We start from the raw sequence: 22,291 nt of genomic DNA, 5'->3' as shown, positions 1-22,291 counted from the left end.
GTTACTAATTATTTGATAGATAGATATAATTTATAAGTGATATTGATAAATTAATAAGTAAAATAAAAAAATTAACAACTAATAATTTTATATAATAAGTTAAGAGCATTTTAATTTTTTTACTGTTGAAAATAGTTTGACTTTTCTCCTTTAAATTAAATTAAAATTTTAAATTTTTTTTTAACTCACAAACAATTAAGTATCATTGTCTTCTACTTATTTGCTTTTCTAGTTGGCTTTCCTTTGAACTTTTCTTCCCATCACAAAAGTGTAAAGAAACCGGACGGTAATCTGTGTATCATTATCAGTTTCACATCGATGCCCTATCCCTCAACTGGTCATGTACGGATAAAAGTCTCGTGGATGCGTTTGTGTGTGTGTGTGTATTTGAAAAGTTGTACACTCTAAATTCAAACAAATAGATTATCACAACAAATATGAATATCCAAAGGATACAAAAAACTTTCAAATTAGGGGGGGGGGGGGGATCAAAGAGAAATGACATCACTGTAATCATCAAAGTCATCAAATTTATTATCCTCAACCCTTTTCAGAAGCCTTAGCAAACTTCCAATCGCCAAAATAGCCTTTGGATTCACATCATGCATAGCCCTCGCATACAAACACCTACAAGCATCACTCGCTGCATCAAATAGTTCTTTCTCCTTAGAATTATTCGGACCCATCAAACAATGTCCCAGAATCCTTAAAACTGGTTGTAATAATTCCCATGGCAGAGGAATCCTCCCTTCCTTCTTCTTCATTCTCTTCTCTTCCTCTGTTACAATGATCTCCGGTTCTTCTTCTCCGTCTCCGACCACCTCGTCTTCATCTTCGTCATCGTCATCGATCTGCTTACGTTCGGACTCAGACCCGAACCCCTTGTACATGTCTCCGTCTTGACCAGCCCAGATCTTGCAGAACTCGCAAAGTTCGATTTTTGACTTGATTGGCATCAGGGAAATCTTGCTGTAGTATAACTCTAATGCCACGCCGACGATCCTTGCTCGTCGGGTGGAACGTACGGTGCCGTGGGGTTCGAGGGAGGGTGATACGACGGCGAGGTCGAGGTTGGTGGCATTGTTCTTGACGGTGGATTTGGATTCATGATAGACGCTTGAATGGGACAAGTCAGGGATCGTGACGGTGACGGCTTGGCCGGAGCGAGAGTTGGTTTCGGAAGCATAGAGGGCTAAGAGGACGGCCTCAAAACCGGCCTGAGGTTTCCGGTGGACGATACGGGAGAGGTAGATGCCGGCGACGACGGGAAGGAAGCGGAGGACGACGAGCTGAAGTTCAGGGACGGTAGATTGGAAGGTGTCATAGAGCCAGCGGCAGAGGTTGTTGTCGCCGGAGCCGGAGTTGGGTTCCCGGAGGAGGGCGGAGATGCGGGAGGAGACTTTGGGGTCTTGGAGGAGAGAGAGGGCCGGGTTGTTGGAGGAAGAGAGGGAGGTAGGGATGGAGGGCTCGATGGAGGAGAGAGATTGGATCGCCGATTGAACTTTGCGAATGGAGTCCGGTGAAGGAGGGGCGGGAGCGGCAGCGTCCTCGTCGGACATTGGATGCTTTTGAGGGAGGGAGGGAGGGAGGGAGTGACGAAATGAGGAGGCGTTTCGATTCAGAGTGACGAATATGCGATTTCTGTGATCCAAGGAGAGAAACACGTAAATGAGGGAGAGATTATAGGATCGCATTATTATTATTATTATTATTTTGACATTGGAAAATATATTATTTCTTTTGTTCAAAAATATAAAATATTTTTAATTAAATTTTATTCCTCAATAAAATAATTACTTATTTTTTAATTAATTTTATCTTTTTATATTTACTTCTATTAAACATTCTATAATAAATATAAAGTCATTATTAATAAGAGCTTTTCGAAAAAAAAGTAATGATTATATTTTGAAAAACTAAAAATATTTTATATTTTTTAATATTCAATTTCTCAAAAAATATATTATATTTTTGAACGGAGAGAGTAAATGATTAAAATGTTAATAATTTTTTTAGGTAAAAAATGTAAATTATTTTAGAGCTTAGACAATCACCATATGATTCTTTTATAGGGAGAATTACAACCAGCCCCTTCTCAAAAAAACTAATTACTGACAAGGATCGATAACAAGTCTTATTCGAGAATCAACAAGTCATATTCTGCATTTTAACAATAATCCATTTAGAATTAGTCTTTATTTGTAATTTTTTTTTTTTAAAGGGAGCTGGCTATAGTTTTTCATTTTTTATATCTTAAAAGGAAAATTTATGAATGCATAACTGATATTTACAGGGGGAAGGAACCTCTCTTTTTTCTTCACTCTCACTTCCTTTACTTTAATTTCTTTCATCACCCTGAATTAAAATTTTCAATACTTATGATTCAATATTAGTTTAAATAAAAATAATTGAAAAAAAAATCACTCTAAAACAGAACTGCTAAGAATTTTAATCTAAGGGTAGTGAACAAAAAAGAAGGAAAAGGAAAGTAAGAGAAAAGGAGAGATTTCTCTCTCCTGTATTTACTGAGTGTTAATATTATTAAGATAAGATGGCTAAGCATAATTTACGTTGTAATCGTGCTTTTAATTCATTTCTCTTCTCCTCCTCATATTCTCTTAATGCTAGACAGTATGTTCATTCTATTTTGATGTAATCAATCACATGACTTCCTTGATTTTTTGAATTGTAGGATTTTGCTTTGATTGGATTGTTTGCATTGGCACAATGCCCTTGCTGCTATTGGCTAATGATTTCCTTTCTATTCAAAAATTAGTAAATAAAAACACTCCTGCTTTGATGTTGTCTCATTTTTGTTTCAAGCCTTGTTGTTATGTTGAATCTCTAAGTCTTTTAATCTTTTTTTTTTAACCTTAGAAAAGTTCATCAACCGGAGAGATTATCACACCTAGAGTCGGAAATTTGGGCGGGTCGGGAGCCCGAATAGGCCCGTGTCCTTGAAAAGTCCAAATAGTTAAATCCGGCCTGAATTCTTTCGGGCTTCGCGCGGCCCGAATACCCGAATTTAATTTTTAAAATTATTTTTAATTATTTTTTTACTTTAAAATTAATTATTTTATTTTATAAAAAATATAAAATATATTTTTTAATACTTAAACGATGTCTAGGACTCAAATATATGGTATTTTAGTATAAAATGATCTAAAATTTAAAGAATTAATTAATATTTATTATATTTTATATATTTTTTAAAAATATAATTTTTTTATTCTGGTATTCGGGCCAAGCCCGAACCCAATCGAGCTTGGTCCGAATTTTTCGGGCCTATTCGGGCCGGCCCGAACATAAAAAACCATCCTTTTTTTAAGCTTGGTACTAAAATTTTTCGGGCCAATTCGGGCTAACCCGTCGGGTTTAGCTCGAATTACCGGCTCTAATCACACCTGAAATACTAAAATGATAAAGAATAGACATATTCTAACTAAGTTGTTATATACAAAAAGATTATAATTGGAACCCTTAATTATCTGTTTAAATGATGAGAGTGTATATCATTTATTTTAATTTAAGTTAATGTCTTTTAATCCCCTTTAATTGGTTTCATTATTGTATTCCTTTCTGTACAATATTTCATCAATTTATTGCTATTTTTAACGTTATTTCCTTTTTGTCATTTCACAAATTCATGGTTCTTTAAATTTCATTAATTTAATTTTAGTTTATATAATACACGTGTGTTGGAATATTTATTTATTTATGGATTAACATTAATTAATAAGCCTAAATAGATTGGTCTTTATAATCTTGTGTGGACTGTGATAGAAGGACCACACAAGTGAGCCCAATGGGCAGATCAGTTATTCCCTATCTCTTAACTGACTGAGTCAGAAATAATAAAATATATAATTATTTATTATTTAATAAGGCAGTTATCGATCTGATCTATATAAGACGATTAGTCGATAACTGCAAACATACGACTCATTTCTTCTGCTCTATTATCTCTGAACTCTCTAAAGGCTTTGGAGACTTGTGGGTTGTGTACCTGTCTACACTCGAGATAATCGAGATTTCTCAAATACTCATGGATTCTTCAGGTATGCATACATTACTTTATTCCATTATATTTAATATATACATGAATTGAGATATTTAAATTAATGTTCGTAACCAAGGCTCTGATGTCAAGTATTTATATATTCAATTAATGTTCCTTCATCAGTTTGTTAGGAGTTAGGATGCTTTCTATTATTATTATTTTTTTAAAAACGTTAGTTTTCCAAAAAGAGAAACATTTAGGTTTGTTGGTTAACTCCGTCGTTCTATTAAATTACACCAAAGAAGCATTATGTTATCATGCACAATCATGAACCATATGGTAAATATCAAAAGGACAAATAGTTGTAAACAACCAAACATGTGGGTGTGCCTATTCCCTGATAGAACTGCAGAACAGCAGAAGGTGCATTATATTTACATTGGCGCTGAGGTTTTTAATATATAAATACTCAAATTAATGGAAAATTAGATTCTTCAAACATTACCATTGCGTTAAAAAAACCAAAGAAAAAAAGTCATTGCGAATTATTAGGAAGGAAGATTAAGTTGTGTATGTGTGTGCGCCCACGTGTATATCATGTTAAATACAATGCATTTAATAATTCATCCTCTACTATATAGAGGATGACAAGTCCATATTGATCACATCTATCACGAGCGAAATAATTGTGTTAACTTCCTGGCCTCTTTTTATATTTTCATGAATATAATATATATATATGTGTATGTATGTGTGTGTGTGTATATATATGGGAGTGCATCACCTGTATGGGCGTAACCATCATGGGATTTCAAGAGAGCCAAAGTTCGGTTGCACAATCCTGAACAAGTGACCATATATATACACATGTATTTGATTCATATTATTTATAAAGCAGTTCTAACATATTTTGTTAAAATTAAGGAGAATTTTAAAAGATCATTAACTCTCTATAAATACTTAATTATTTTTTTATTTTTATCCTTATTTAATATATGTATTTTATTAATATATTTTCTCTTACGTACCAATATTTACCTTTTATTTGGATAGAAGAAAATAAGGAAAGAAAATTAGTAGATAAAACTCTTAAAAATAATAAAAAAATTACTATTTTTAAAAATTTCTCCTTTTATTTTTTCTCATCATTATTTGCTTTTCACTTTGCCCTTTATTAAAGGAAAAAATTGTGATAAAAAAATTAATGACATGCATATAAATAAAATTAAAAAAAATCAATCTATCTACCTTATAAACATGACTAGATGTTAATATAACTTATATTTTGATTGCTTCTTTTATATCAACTCTCTCTCTCTCTATCTCATATATCATAATTTGTTGATACTGGCATTTACATACTCTTCTTCCTCTCTCTGAACATGCTTGAGCCTCTATTTGGATGGAACAACTTTTTTTTTTAAATAATTAATTTCATCTTCTCAAAGCATTGTAGAACCTACCAAATCCATGGAAATTAACCTTGCCCAAAAACATCCAAAACATCTTTTCAACTAAACCTAAAAACCTTTCTTAATGAAACCATAGTTGAAAGACATGCTATAAATATGAGACCTATATTTCTTTAGAAAAAATGAAAAAGTTGGCCCCCTCATATAACCCACTCCCTCCGTTTTTTTTTTTATTAGCATTTATTGCAAACTTTTAAATTATTCCTCATAATTTTATCATTCATAGTCATGAGAAATAATTAATGAAGGCTTAATAGATATAATTAATAAAGAGTATTGTAATCTAATTCTTTTATTTTTAAGTATCATTAATATAGTTAATTAATTTTCTTAAATTATATAATATAATTTTTTTTATAAATAGAAACAAAGGGAGTAATTCCACATTTGATTTCTTAGATTAGCCACCGAACGATTTGAGGAAGCTACTGCATGACGGGGCTTTGGGAGTTGGCCAATCTTGTATTTGTAATTTTAGATCCTAGTTGGATCTTCTCCTTTTCTCAACGAAAAAAGGTGACGGCAATAATAAAGGTCCATTAGTGTAATAATTCATATAAGTATACTACCTGGAAGGCCGAAAGCGAAATAAGGTCAAAGTTATTTGAAAAAGAATGATAATAAAATCTATTTAAAATATATAAATAATAATTTAATCTTTTAAAATATCATAATTTTTTAAAAGTTTTTAGAAAATTTTCTGTCATTAATGAATCTATATAAATTATCAAATTATCTATATTAAAAATAAATGATTCACAACTTTTTTTCTTATATTAACAACTTTCTTTCTTAAATTCACAATAATGCAATAACAAATCACAACTTTGCATGTTAAATTCTTTATTTGTTGTTGTATTATTGCGAATATAAAAAAAAGTTGTGAATCATTTATTTTTAACAAGGGTAATTTGATAATTTATATAAATTTATTAATAAAAAAATTCCTTAGGAACTTTAAAAAAATTATGATATTTTAAAGGATCAAATTATTATTTATATACTTTAAAGAGATTTTATTATCATTTTTTCAAGTTATTTTTGGGGAATAATGACGATAAGAATTTCAAAGGTGACTTGAGAAGGAGATATTATAAGAGAAGAATTATATATAAATCCCACATAACACAATTAATTACTTTAAATAATATATATATATTTAAATTGAAATTTTATACAAAATATGACGATAAAGAACTTAGTACATCAACCTTATTATATAAAAGTTGTAAAACACATCTGATTTACCACTGAATGGTGTCATTTCATTGGTCAGATTACTTTACTCTAAGGTTAATTCTGTACTCTCGTTGTTTAATTCATTTAATATAACGTCTACTTTGAATTATATGCCTGCATTTCTCCCTCCGCCTCAATCGTAGAAGCCTTTCTGTTGGCCAGATTTTTATTTTTATTTTTCTTTCCATCCATCTTCCTATTGGTCAGATTTTTATTTTTAATTTTCTTTCCATCCGTCTCTTGATTTTCCCGCCTTGTGGCATGCATGAGTTATTATGTCTCTTTTATTTTTATTTTTTTGATACTTTTATAAATATAATCTATATTATAAGATCAAACTAAATAAATAATCCAACATTTATTATAGTTTGTATTATGGTTGGCTTATCATATTTGTCAATGATATACTGTTATATATCAATGATAAACTCCTTATAAATTTTTAAATTTTCAAAAATACTCTTATTCCCTTCATTCAAAAATATAAGGTATTTTTAACCTAATTTTACCCCCAATAAAATAGTTACCTACTTTTTAACTAATTCTATCTTTTCATATTTATCCATATTAAACACCTTACAATAAAGTCATTCATCAATTGGGATACTTTTAGAAAAAAGGCAATAATTACACATCAAAAAACTAAAAATGCTTTACATTTTTGAATATCCAACTTCTCAAAACATGCCTTATATTTTTTAACGGATGGAGTATATATTAATAATAAACTTCTTATATATCAATGTGAATTGATCATATTCTCAAATTTTTAAAAATTTAATCCACATTTTTTGGATACAAGATTTTTTTTTTTGGAATGGCATTAGGGGCCCTAAAAACAAAGTTTATATCACTTAGGGCCTAAATCAATCTGAAATTACTCTACAAGCCTTATGATGTGAAACAGGAAAGAGGAAAGGGGAGAAGAGAGAAGAGATAAAGGAGGAGGAAGAGAAAACTGTATAACTCTTATTCAAATGTCAAAAACTGAATTCAATGGAAGAACCCTAGAGCTATTTATAGAGCCCTAGAATTAATAAAATAATAATAAATCTAAATCTAAATTAAATCATAATATAAAAGATGAAGATAAAGTATGTAGCTAGGCTAGATATCTTATTTTATTTGAGATAATACTTAAAGATAAAATAAATCTAAGATACTGAAGAAATAATAATAATCCCTAGATATTAAATCAAATCTTAATATCTTAAATCAAATACAATTATCATCATTTTCCCCTCAATTGAAATAACTCTCCACCGGAGAGGTAAATAGTTGATAGTTGTTGAACAAAGTGGAGTCAATGGTGTGGAATTCCTTTGCAGTGATCCATGTGGCATCTAAATCTGAATAATCCTTCCAACAGACAAGGTATCATTGGATAGGACCTGCTTGAGTGATAATCGTCTATTTGTCCATGATAGCATCAATTGTGTTGGTAGGTGGCGTAACAATAGGCAATGATGGAATTGGGGTATGGTGGGGTCGTGTACCTACAGAGTCATCAGAATGTAAAAGGGGTAGCTCAAAAGTATCCCAGTAAGGAACAAGATCCTCAACATTAAATATTAAGCTGATGGACATATTTGGAGGTAAATCTAACAATAAGCACTGGGCCTTAGTTTTTTTGCAGTGCGAAAAAGGCTAGAAGCACGAGCATGTAACTTCTTGAGCAAATTTCTCAGGAAGCGCTTTAGGCTTATACGAACCATAATGTAGTCTCCAACATTAAATTCTTAGGAACGACGATGTGCATTGGCAGCTAATTTATATGCATCATTACTCATTGCTAACTTATGCCAAATCTCAACATGAAGGTTGTGAAGGTGATAGGCAAAAGCTTCAGCTGATTCAGATGTATGAGTTGTAAGAGGGATGGGTAAGAGGTAAATAGGTTGTTTAGGGTTGTACCCTTGAACAATTTAAAATGGACTCTTACCAGTAGATCAATTGACTTAATTATTATAGATAAATTTTGCGACCGGTAATACCAAATCCTAACTTCTCAGTTTATCACCGATTAAACTTCTGAGCAAGTAACCTAAACTACGATTAGTTACTTCCATTTGACCATCAGTTTGAGAATGAAAGGAAGAGGAGAACTTTAATTGGGTACCAAAGAGCTTCCAAAGGGTCTTTCAAAAATAACTAACAAATTTGACATTCTTATTTGAACAATATAAGTAGGTAACCCATAAAGACGAACAATCTCCCAAAAAATAGCTTAGCAAGATGGGAGGCATCGGTAGTCTTGTTGTATGGTATGAAATGAGCCATTTTTGAGAACCGATCAACGACAACTAAAACCGAATCGTGCCTTCGGACTGTCTTAGGCAAACCTAATACAAAGTCCATACTAATATCCTTCCAGGGTGCCTCAGGAATTGGTAAGGGCGTATACTACCCTGTATTTCTTTTTTTTTTTGCCTTAGCAATATGGCATATGCGACATTGAGCTAGGATCCTTGCAACATCTCGTTTGAGGGAGGGCCAATAAAACCTATCCTCTACTAAGGCTATAGTTTTTTGAATACCAAAATGTCCAACTAAATTGCCAGCATGTAACTCCCAGATGAGAAAATCACGTATTGAAGTACGAGGGATACATAGCCTAGAGCCTCAAAATAAGTATCCATCGAGGACTAAAAAGTCTGTATGTTCACAATGATGGCTATTATTGACTTCTCGGTATGTAAGTCCAAAGTCAAGGAAGGAGGTATAATCATCCTTCAGTCTCTTGAATCCTACAGCACTAACGGTTAATGTGTTTAGAAGGTGAATTTTTTTGCTCAAGGCATCCATTACCTTGTTCTCAACTCCAGCTCGATGCTTTACAATGAAAGTGAATTCTTGCATAAATTCAACCCACTTAGCATGTTTGGCATTCAAGTGCCTTTGAGAGCTTAAGAATTTAAGTGCTTGGTGGTCTTAAATATAGAATAAATTGTTGAGGTAGGAGATAGTACTTCCAATGCTTAAGTGAATGAACAATGGCATAGAATTCCTTGCTGTACATCGAGTACCTTTGCCTTGCTTCATTGAGTTTTTCACTAAAGAATGCCACCGGATGGCCTTCCTAGCTAAGGACACCTCCAATCCCTACACCCGAGGCATCACATGCAACTCAAAGCACTTGTGAAAATTTGGTAATGCAAGAACAGGGGCACCCAACAACTTTTCTTTGATAGTTTGGAAAGCCTTAGATATAGTGAAAGTCCAACTAAATGTCTCTTTCTTCAAGCAATTGGTTATGGGTGTCATGATGGTATTAAAGTCTCATATAAAGTGCCTATAGAAGGATGCTAGGCCATAAAAGCTTCGTATTTCATGGAGGGTCCTCAGTTCAGACCATTCTTAGATGGCCTTGACCTTATCTGGATCAGCAGATAGGCCATGTTTGGAAATAATGAATCCAAGAAAAGTGACTTGGCCCTGTAGGAAGGAACATTTAAGGAGGTTAACATAGAATTGTTCCTCACGTAGAATAAGGAGAACATGTCGGAGGTGGACCAACTGGTCATCCCTAGACTTACTAAATATCAATATGTCATCAAAGTACATAACCACGAATTTTCCTTAGTAAGGTCGAAATGTGTGGGTCATAACTCTCATAAAGGTGCTAGGGGAATTTGTTAATCTAAAAGACATAACTAACCACTCATATAATCCCTCTTGGGTCTTGAATGTAGTTTTTCACTTATCCCTAGGCCTAATTCGAATTTGGTGATACCCACTTTGAAGATCAATTTTGGAAAACTAAGTAGACCCAGAAATTAAGTCTAGCATGTCAATGAGCCTTAGGGTTGGAAATCAATACTTAACGGTTATCTTATTAATTGCTCACCTATCTACACACATCCTCTAAGAACCATCTTTCTTTAGGGTTAAGAGGGCAAGTGCAACACAGGGCTAAGACTATGTTGGATATAGCCTTTCTTGAGTAATCCATTAACTTGTCGATTTAGCTCATCTCTATCTTTTGGGTTCATCCTGTAGTGTGACAAGTTAGAAAGTTGTGATCTGGGAATTAAGTCTATCACATGTTGGATGTCTCTTATGGGTGGCAATTCTAAAGGTAATTCCTTCGGTGCCACATCTTTAAATTCATCTAATAATTGGGACATTTCGATAGGTATAGGAGTTGGTATGGGTTGGGTAATAACTTTTGAAACAAGTACAAGAATAATGTTAACCTCTTTGCTTTCTTGCATAAACTGCTTCTCTTTTAGTAAGTGGAGGTTATGACATTTTAGTTTTAGACCCTTAGAGTTAGGAGAACTCTTGCCTCCTGTTTTTGATTTGGCAAGGCGTAAAAGAATAGTTTTGTCATCATATCTAAATGTATGGGTATTTGCTCAACCATGAATAGTGATATCATGGTCATGGATCCAAGGTCATCCCAATAAGATGTGTGACACGTCCATGGGAACAATAGCACAAAGGACTTCTTCTTGATAGTCACCTAAACGATGGGGCACTTGACATTGTTGCGTTATAGGCAAGAAAGTGTTATCAATCCAAGCAACACGGAAAGGTTTAACAAGAGGCTCCGTATTAAGTCCAAACTAAGTAACGTCATGATTGGAGATCACATTTCGCTCACTTTCACTGTCTATGACTAACTTGCATGACTTATCATTGTACTTCACGAATGTATGGAAGATACTATTCCTTTTCCATGAATCATCAAGTGATGGAATAGCTAATAGACATCGTATTACCCCAAGATGACCTGAAGGAACTTTATTGGCAATAATTTCTTCATCCACATCAAAGGGGCTCTCAATAGGGTCTACTACAATATTGAAAATGCACTCAGCTAATACCCCTTCTTCTTGAGATTCGAGGAGTAGAGCACGTTGAGGGCATCTAAATGCTATATGGCCCTTAGAGTGACATTTGAAACATTCAATTGTAGAGTCGCTAGGACAAGTAGTGGACCTTAAGGATTCAGTATTTCATGACACATTAGGCCTAATAAATTGGGAATTTGATTGTTAAGGTGTAAGGTTGCTAGGGTTACTCATAAGGCTATGGTTATGGTGCGGATCCATGGTTGAGAAATTGGTTCATCATGTAGATGGGTGTTGAGACAAATTATTTATCTCTATAGATTTATGGCAAGCTTCTTCGAGGGTATCTGGATAGTTTATCCTAAATTCATGTTGTATGTCTAGTCTAAGGCCGTTGATGAATCTTTCAATAGTTATCCAAGAAGCCTCGGACACATTGTTCCTAATAAGGAGGTCATCATGTCGAGACATGTACTCAGATGCTATAGAGGTTTGCCTTAAGGTTAAGTAGTCGATTATATAGCTTGCTCTTACAGCTAGGTGGCACGTACTTCTCCTTTAGCTTCAGCTTCATCTCAACCCATATGTTTATAGGAGGTTGACCTAAGCGCTTTAAATTATCTTAGACATTCTGCTAGTATTTCCTAGCAGATCCTATAAGCTTCATTTCTATAAAGCGAACACACTGCATGTTACTCATATTGTACTAGTCAAAGTAGTCATCCATAGTAGCTAACCAATCTAAGAACTCACTTGGGTTTAGCCTACCATCAAACTCGGGTGCTTCTACCTTAACCCTTTTAATGGTATCATCATAGTAATCATGTCGAAAGGACTCTCAGTCATGCCTAGGGGCTGATGCTCTATTCCATAGGAAATACCTATTCTTAGGTGGTGACTCATATTGCTCATGCCTATCTTGTTCATCCCAAAGCACTTCTTCTTCCTCATATGGTTGAGGATTAGTCAAAAGGTGAGATGGTCTAGTGTTAGGGTTGTTAAGACCTGTAAAAGATTGACGAGTGATTGTAACTGCAGGCCTTGTATTGACATTCCTATTGTGCACGGGGCCCCTATCATTGAGGTTGTCTAGTAACCCATCTATACATTTTCTAGTCGTTTGTCCTTTTAATTCTTGAAAGGCACCCCATAACTCTTGATTTTTGCATTAAGAGTCGTGCTGAAATGCCATAAGATTTCGTTCTATTCCATCAAGTCTTTTAGTAAGATCAGTCAAGGTCCTGGTAAGGACCTCAATAGAAAGTTGATGGGTGTGTTTGTCTAGGTCCATTTAGGATTCAAGGAAATCTAGTCAAGGTTTAATGAAATTAAGCTCTTGTTTAAAGAAGGATTGGTTATTGTAAAGGTCACGAATGGTCATGCAAGAGTAAAAGAAGACTAATGTGCAAGTTTAGGGTGGTTCTATCTTAAAGGATAAAGGCTCCCAAATTGCCCTTACCAAAAGGTAAAGATCCTATTTGACAAGTGTAATCCTATGGAAACTTAAAAGCTCCTTAAGAATCACTTTTATTAAATAAGTAATAACTTGAGTGAAGTTTTCACTATGATCTCAAAGGGTTTAAAAACCCTTCAAGAAAATCATTACAAACTTCAACTAACCTAGGGTAAAAGTTAGCTCGGGTACAAGGCCAAGTGTGTGTGAGGAATATGTGTGATCCTAGAATGTGGAGTACACGTAAATCAATAGTAAGTAATGAAAATATAAATTAACTAAATGAAGAAAAAAATTGCGCATATATGTAACTTTTTTTTTCTTTTTGTTTTTTTTGTTCTTCTCTCTCTCTGTCTCTTGATAAATAAAATTGAGACTACAAAATAGACTTCTAGAAAATGCTCAAAATAAATAAATATTTAGATTAAACCTACAAAAATTCTAAAAGTCACAATAATAAATAGAGGGTCAATTGGGCATTACCAGCGCAACATAAGGAAGTTGATAAATAAGAATATTTACCCTAATGGCCTCATGAGATGATTTGCAGCTTTGAAAAGATTTGAGAGAGTAGATTTCACACGCAAGAAAGGAAAGTGGAACCAGGCTCTGGTACCAATTAATGTGAAACAAGAAAGAGGAAAGGGGAGGAGAGAGAAGAGATAAAGGAGGAGGAAGAGAAAATTGTATAACTCTTATTCAAATGCCAAAAACTGAATACAATGGAAGAACCCTAAAGCTATTTATAGAGCCCTAGAATTAATAAAATAATAATAAATTTAAATTTAAATTTAAATTAAATCATAATATAAAAGATGAAGATAAGGTATCTAGCTAGGTTAGATATTTTATTTTATTTGAGATAATACTTAAAAATAAAATAAATCTAAGATACTAAAGAAATAATAATAATCCCTAAATATTAAATCAAATCTTAATACCCTAAATCAAATACAATTCTCATGATTTTTAAAATGATGAGAATTGTATTATTATTATTTCTTTAGTATCTTATATTTATTTTATCTTTAAATATTATCTCAAATAAAATAAGGTATCTAGCCTAGCTAGATACCTTATCTTCATCTTTTATATTATGATTTAATTTAGATTTAGATTTATTATTATTTTATTAATTCTAGGACTCTATAAATAGCTCTAGGGTTCTTCCATTGCATTCAGTTTTTGGCATTTGAATAAGAGTTATACAATTTTCTCTTCCTCCTCCTTTATCTCTTCTCTCTTCTCCCCTTTCCTTTTTCCTGTTTCACATCACCTTAAGGCCCCAATTGCAATATTTCTTCACACCAAAAATACTATGTTGCCTTTTTTAATTCGAATTAAAAATGATGCACGAACCCTTAAAGAAACAAAACAAACGAAGCACGATTCACTGCTTTTCTTGTCTTCTTTCTTATTTCACTAGTTGTCACTCTACCGTTATTGATCATCACCGGTATGGATGAGTGCAGAAGTTATGGGTGTTGATAGATGAAGCACAGTTCATGATTTTTCTCTCTTTCCTTGCATATCACCAGCCATTGCTGATCTTCTTCGTCTTCCTTATTTGAGCAATGTCATCTGTTTCTTGAAGCATCTATCATCATTGTTTAGAGGTAAGGATCTTCAATTTTGTTTCTCCCTCGTTGATTCAGTACATGTGTCTTTTAGTTGTTGAAGTTATAATAGGTCTCTCATGTGAAGCATAGATGTGCATTTTATTAATCATAGCCTAATGATAAATTGGAATCACATGACTTTCAGGTGAGAATATATGAACCTTATATTGTACATAATAGATATTGTGTTATGCACTATTTGCCTAAGTTGAGCATTTTGTTAAGCCTAGCTTACTGATAAAGTAAAATTGTATGAATTTTTAGTTGAGAATATATGAACCTTGTGTTGTGTAGAGTGGATATGGTGTTGTACATTGTTTGCCTATTTATGCATTTTTTTAAGCTTAACATATTGATATAAGCTAAAGGTTGCTAAACCATTAAATTAGCTATGAAAGTTTTAGAGTTAATTAGTTGTTATACAATAGTGATGGTTGACTTGTTCATATCAGACATTGACATGTGAATTAAATAAAATATGACTCCCAATGTGAAGAAAATCTGCTGATAAAGATGTTGGAGTATCTGCTGTGTAAAAATAAACTTTGAGTTGTTTATGTTGAACTTTGAGTTGTGTAAAATTAAAGTTGGACTTTTATATGTGGACATTTACCTAAATTAATTTGTTCATTACAGATTAAAATAAAAGAAGATTTATTATTATTTAAGATGTGGGGAGATTGTACACAATCGTAAGACATGCAAGAATCCTAACCTAACATGAGAAGTAGTCACATTGTTCCTTTTTGATGCATATAGGAAACTATAATTATGTATATGGAAGCATTTTCAAATAATATTTTTTGGATAATTGAAAATAACAGATATTTTTTGTTTGTATATAGAGAAGCAACTGTTAGATGTTTTGGATATAGTGGCTAATTTTTGTCTATATCAGACTTGAAATATCATGTCAAATTTCATATGGGTACATGTTTTAGTACCTAAGTTAGTATCAACATAAAATTCTTATATGATGTGATTGTCCTTGTTAATATTAAAAATGCATGGACTTTCTTTTAAACATTTATGGATATTGTCTTGTGTATAGTAGATGTTGTGTCATGTATGGTCTGCCTAACTTGTCATTTTTGTTTAGGCTAAGCTAGTGAAATACTCAAAATGAAAGTTCATGCGTGTCTAGTTTATCGATAGACTAGACTTATAAAATGTATGAGTTACGTAGATAATGTACAATACAATATCCACTATGCACGATATAATGTTCATATATTCTCAACTGAAAGTCCATACGTGTTTAGTTTGTCAGTAGACTAGGTTTAACAAAATATACAAGCTAGGCAAACAATGTATAATACAATATCCACTATGCACAATACAATCTTCACATATTCTCAAATGAAAATCCATGTGTGTCTAGTTTATCAGTAGACTAAGTTTAACAAAATATACAAGTGAAGCAAACAATGTATAATACAATATTTACTATGCACAACACAATCTTCACATATTCTCAAATGAAAGTCCATGCGTGTCTAGTTTATTAATAGACTAGGCTTAACAAAATATACGAGTTATGCAGATAATGTACATCACCATATCCACTATGCATAATACAATGTTCATATATTCTCAACTGAAAGTCCATACATGTCTAATTTATCAGTTGGCTAGGCTTAATAAAAAGTTTCTCAAGTTTATAAACAATAAAAAATTTGTATATAACATGACAAGGTCCATTTATTAATAACACAATATCTATCTATTTCATATGATTTGTATGATCAAACTAAACATTTGAAAAGGTTTTTCAAGTTTATGAAAAACAAAAAGTCCATATATAATATGAAAGTATCCATTTGCTAACAGCACAATGTTTATATGTTTACAACATAAGGTTTGTCAATATGATACACATAAATATTTGCACAAGTTAATTGTAAAGTTTGCACAATGCAAACTCCATAAATAACAATATAAATTTTATAAATAACATCTACACCAGAACATGTATATCTGCTACAGAAAAATATGTATCAGAAACAACAAAAAGTTCATAAATAACTTTTTTTCATTAAATGAATATGAACATGTATATTATGACTAGAAAAATTGATAAGGCTCAAACTCTTTCTACGTCCTTTTTTGACAAAATAAAACTAATAATGGATCAACTGAAGCTTCTAAGACTCTGACCAAGATAAATGGACAAAGTAAGCTCAAAGACAAGCCTAAGAGCAGTAAAAAAGTTTCTTTTGCAATGGCAGATGCAACAATTTAATCTATTCTTTCCACACTATGGCGGATCGTTCCAAGAAACTGGTTAGCGTGAAAGGAATGTAATCGGGCAAATGCCTGATCATCTTCTCCATAGCCATCTGGATAAAAATGGATCGCCCACTTATATCTGTTGAACGACAAAGTTTTAAATGAGAGAAAGAAGAAAGGAGAGAAAGAAGAAAGGAGGAAGAAGAGAGGGAATAGAGAAGCATGAAGGGGAGGAAGATGAATTTAATTATTGCATCAGTGTTGAAAGAGGAAGAGAGAGAAGGAAGAAGAAAGTTGTTATGCAGCACTAGGTTCTGGAAGGGACAAATTGGTCATTTCACCAAAAAAATAATTGCAAATGAGGCTTTTAGACCTTCAGAATAATTTTAAATTCTATTAGGCCTTATCTGCAAAATTCTTGCATTTTAGGGCCCTTATTGCCATTCCCCCCTTTTTTTTTTTCAGTAGGCCAATTTATCCTTTTTCTTTTTCGGTGACCTGCTTCTCATTCGTTTATTCATTCTTTCATTCAGCGTAACCCCTTTATCTTTTATTTTGAATTTTGAATTCTTCCTCTTACTATTCCTTCATCTGTTCTCTGGTTGGTTCCTTCGTTTCTGCAGATGGTTCCTTCATTCTTTCTCCTGTTTGGTTCAACCAACGCAGTAAATACTTTTGAAAAAACAATACAATGATCGACAAAATTCTGCATATATACTAGTGATCTTTTGGTTGTTGAGAAAGTTCTGTCCATTGTAATGACTCTCAAACCTATAGATAAAATCATTTAAATTTTAAACTTTTGTACTTAAGAGTTATTGCATTTGAGGAAGCCACTCAGATGTTGCTTCTGTGTGAGACATCTATATAGAGAAAGACAGAGATGGAAGTTAGTGAAGAGGCATGACAATGGCAGCCGAAGGAGATGGTCTGGTTGATGGCAGCCATAGTCGTAAGTTGCTTAGTTTTGAAACCTCAAAGAATTCAATCACTTCCGCAGAAGCAAGTGATTGAATTCTTTGAGGTTTCCTATTATTGAAAAGCAAACATATCTATCTAGGATAATATGACGTGTATATTATAGATATGGATTTCCTATTATTGAAGGTGAAGCAGAGACTGTTTTTGCTCCTATTTGTTGGCCGGAAATCCATGTCCCCTTCATGAAGCTGAATTTTTTGCAACAGAAATCATGCTGGTGCTGTACATGCTGTTTTGGGTATAACTGATTTCAAGTTGGTGCAAGCAATAATTGATTTTTTAGATTTTATGGCCTAAGGACCCATTTTATAAAACATGTTCTTTTACATGGTCTAAGAAATTTAGATTCTGCTACCAGGAATGCCACTTTAAATTCGGAGGCCACTTGAAATGCCATCTCACCAAAACTTTTGTCAGTGTAAGTTGGCACATCAGCTGCCCCTGCCTCTAATAAATAATCAAGAATAGTGGAAGCAGTGCTTGTAACAAAGTCTAAATCCTGTTTGAAGGAGAATCTTTGAAATTCAATCCGATGACATCAACAGTTCATGTGCTAATGAAAGAAATTAAACTATCAACTTGCGCTTTCTTATTAATTCTGACTTTTGCTGCAATACAAGCTGAGCTAAATCTCGTTTGCCTTCTCTGTTTAACCCATAAAATACAGTTCGAAAGTTAATAGTGCTGGGAATAATCCCACTATCTAGCATTTCAGATATTAGCTGCAAGCCTTCTTCAGATCTACCAACCTTACAAAGGCAAGTAAGGAACATGGAATATGTCTTAAAATCTGGAAATGGACCTTTACATTTCATAAGGTAGAAGATATTCCATGCATCAGTAACCTTCCCCACATTCATGTAACCACGTATAAGTGCTGAATAAGTAACAAGTGTTGGTTCATAACCAGCCCGTCGCATTTCCTCAAAAATTTCTGTAGCCTTTCCTATCTGCTGCTCTTTAAAGAAATGAACTATCAAGGATGTATAAACATGGAAGGTAGGTGTTTTGCCTGCCTCTTTCATGGAATCTACCTTTGCTAGTGCCTCTTCTAATCTTCCCATGCGTAATAAACCATGGACAATGCTTCCACAGGTTAATTGATCTACAGTAGACTTCTCTTTTCCAACCTCATCAGCTACTTTGAGAGCTTCTTCTACTTTTCCAGCTCGGCAGAGAGCCCTAATTAACAAGGCATAGCTGAGAGGAATAGTATAGCCGATTTTTTTAAGAGAATCTATGCATCCTAGAGCATCCAAAATTTTGCCAACTTCACATAAACAACCCAGGTAAGTTTGAACCAATTCTTGGTCAGGAACACATCCTGTAGAAATCATCTCCTTGTAGATTTTGATTGCTTCATCAACCTTCCTACCTTTCCTCCCACAAAGGGCAATAATCAAACACTTGTATGTACTCCCGCTTGGACTATAACCATCAGCTTTCATCTCTTCAAGACAATCCATAGCCATTTGTGTCAAACCTGTTCGACCATAAAGCATTATCATGATTGTCCATGTATCTGATGTTATCACATAAGAGTTTCTTCTCATCTCAAAGAATAGGTTGCGCATGTGCTTGAAATCTTTCCCGCTCCCTGCAATTTTGATCGCCATGTTGTAAGTTTCTGTATTGTGTCTATAACCAATTTGCTTTCCCACCCATGAGAAAAATTTTAACACATTGCCACCATGCATGTTGCAACTGATCAAGATCTCCAAAACAAGTTCTGGGGTGAATTTAATGGTGCTTTTCTCCAATTTTTCTATGATCGAGGACCAACACATGGAGGATGAAAGAACTCTACAGAGTCCTTGAACATCCTGCTCTGTATGAGTCTCAACTTGTGGATTTACTAAGCAGTAATCCACTTTTTCCGGCCTTGGTTGGTGATGTATCACACCCACATCAACCTTAGTTTTTACAGATGCTTGTTCTCTGGATTCCTCATATGTCTGAGGATCAAGTTTAGAAGCTCTATACATCTGTTGGACTTTCTCTTTCACCTCAAACTCCCCCTTCTTTTCCAAATAAGTCATAACCCAATGGAATATTTCATATCCAATTACAATCTTTGAAGCCATCATTTCACTTAATAATTTGACAATGTCATCTGTCCTTGAAGCCTTGCAAAGCTCCTTGATAAATACTGAATATGATTTCCAAGTGGCCTTGAAGCCCTTGTATTCCATTCTCTTGAAGAGATTCCATGCTTCAGATATACGATTATGGGAAACATGACCTGCAACCATAGCTGTGATTGCAACAACATCAAGCTTCATCCCTCTTCCCAGCATCTCATCATACAGCTTGCAGGCTTCTTCATAATGATTCGACCTGAACAAATGCTGCATCAGTTTAGTATAGGTGGAAATTGGAGGAGCATGGCCAGTTTCTTTCATACTTTGAAATACATCAAGTGCCTTCTGAACCTGATTTTGCTGCAAATATTCATTTATGATGACCCCATGAACCTTGTGATCAATATTTCCCTTTCTCGTCATAATTTCAATCATTTCCAAAGCATCAACAATTCTGTCAGCCTTGCATAGTCCTCTCACCAAGGTCTTGAAATATTCATGTTCAAGTGCCAAATCCTTGTTTTTAAGCTCCTGGATCAATTCCAAAGCTTCTTTAATTCTCCCAAAATTGCAAAAACTCTTCAGCACACAACCATGAACACTATTTTCTGGAAGCAGAGATAACCTTATCATGTCATTTCCAACCAAACGAATGGCTGTAATATCTCCTAATCTGGCCATGCAGTTCATTAGCATCTTATACACTCCAATATCAAGTACCATATCCTTATCTACCATTTCCTTATAGAACTCAAGGCAAGTTCGCCTTTTCCAGCAGTACAAAGTGAACTTATTATGGCTTTATAGGCAGTAGCATCAGGTTCACAACCAGATCTTTTCATATTTTTGAAGGCCAACAATGCTTCACCAATCCGCTTTGCCTTCCCATACTGGGATATGAGAATGGTCCATGTACGAATGTCCTTGTTAACAGAATACTTGTCCATTTCCTGCACCAACTTTTCAACCAACCTAAATTCTTTTGCCTCTCCAGCAATGTGCAATACAGTATTGTAAATCTCAGCTGTGTAACTAAAACCATCCTTGAGCTTCACCCATTTGAAAAATTTCATAGCCAAATGCGGCACCTTGAAGCACCTTTTCAACACTTTCTCAACAATCTCTGGTTTCAACACATAGTTCAAATTATCTAACCGCTCTTCCATGGAAGCCAAATTGTTTTCTGCTCGAACAATTCTTGTAATCTCACCGACTACTTGGCTCACATCATCTTCGTCCAAATTTCCTAACTGGGCATCACTTAGAACCATAAAATTCTTCTCTTTCTCTTGCAATATATTCTCTTTGGCATTTCTACAAACATTCTGCCTACAAGCCGAGTAAACTTCAGAGTCTACTTCATTACTATGAGTTTCCCCAGATTTCAGTATCTCAGATAAGGTATCACCTGTAATCGGGTAATTGGCACCAAAAATTTCAGTGATATCATTGAAGAGTGCACCAACGCTACTAGCGTCTGGCCGCTCATTCGAAATTTCTTGGGCATTCTGAAGCCGGCAAAGCTTTGATGAATTGGAGATGTTCGAGATATATAAAATTTGAGTTTGCGAAGCTTGAAAATTCAAATTTGAACGAAGTGATCGGAGAGAACTTATTGCTCTCATGGCAAGCGTTTTCTGAAAACTCTATGCAGCAGCAGTATGCACCTTCTAATCATTTAACCATTCAAATCATTCACCCATTCAACCCATCCGAATCATGCAGCAAGTATTAGATTAGATTGAGCAACCCATTCAAACCCATTCAGCAAGAATTACTCATAAATTTAGATTTTATCTTGGGGATCAATCATTCAACCCATTCAAATTGTATCCAGAGGTTAGATTAAGCAAAAACTAAAATACAAGTTCACAGAGGAGCAAGAAGGTAGAAGCACCCAACGGACGGCGAGAAGGCAGAAGCACAAGCCTGGAGCAAAGATAAGCAAAGCACATGAAATAGAGTGAGAAGCTCGAGCCCGACGGACGGCGAGAAGCACAGGAAGTAGAGGCCAAGTGCAAGGAGAGGAGAGGTGAGAAGCTTGAGTGAGCCAGAAGAGAACGCGGAAGGCGAGCACGGCGAGAACACGAACGGGCAACGACAAGTGCGAGTGAGAACGCGAATGGTGACTGGTGAGGGCGAGGCTGCGAGCAAAGGCAAGCTTGGGTTGGCAGTTTGACGACTTTACTTTGATCAGAAGTCGGAGATTCGAATTGGCTGAGAAGTGGAAGAAAGGGAACTTCACTCATCTAATGAGCAATTTCGAATACCTCTCATGTCTTGTCGATTTTTTTTTTAATTAATTTTTTTTAAACCTCAGCTTGCCTTATTTTTACTTGGGATAATTAAATTTTGGGAACATGAACAAATTACTCCAAACGTTAGGTCACCAAGTATTATAGATCTTGAATTTATTTAATA

At 34.1% G+C, this 22,291-nt stretch overlaps 2 protein-coding genes across 2 annotated transcripts; both read right to left on the bottom strand.

Moving 5' to 3' along the window:
* Nucleotides 1-488: 488 nt before the first annotated feature.
* Nucleotides 489-1,563, bottom strand: LOC129317562 (uncharacterized). Its single transcript, XM_054961871.1, has one exon. It carries the CDS (start codon nt 1,557-1,559, stop codon nt 489-491), a length of 1,071 nt encoding a protein of 356 aa, XP_054817846.1. The 5' UTR covers nt 1,560-1,563.
* Nucleotides 1,564-18,279: 16,716 nt separating this feature from the next.
* On the bottom strand, nt 18,280-22,099 carry LOC129317791 (putative pentatricopeptide repeat-containing protein At5g06400, mitochondrial). The gene is given in 2 exon segments (XM_054962171.1): nt 18,280-20,622; nt 20,625-22,099. Coding segments are annotated over 2 exon segments (3,138 nt in total). The 5' UTR covers nt 21,496-22,099; the 3' UTR covers nt 18,280-18,355.
* Between the last annotated feature and the right edge of the window lie 192 nt (nt 22,100-22,291).

Source organism: Prosopis cineraria, unplaced genomic scaffold (assembly GCF_029017545.1).
Source record: "Prosopis cineraria cultivar Desert tree isolate PC_DT_omini unplaced genomic scaffold, ASM2901754v1 PC8, whole genome shotgun sequence".
Lineage (NCBI taxonomy): Eukaryota > Viridiplantae > Streptophyta > Magnoliopsida > Fabales > Fabaceae > Prosopis > Prosopis cineraria.
The sequence above is the reverse complement of the archived record's forward strand: the minus strand, read 5'-3'. Positions and strand labels throughout refer to the sequence as shown.

Bases quoted from the DNA above. Each gene is read 5' to 3' on its own strand.
- LOC129317562 (XM_054961871.1), bottom strand. From the start codon at position 1,559: ATGTCCGACGAGGACGCTGCCGCTCCCGCCCCTCCTTCACCGGACTCC.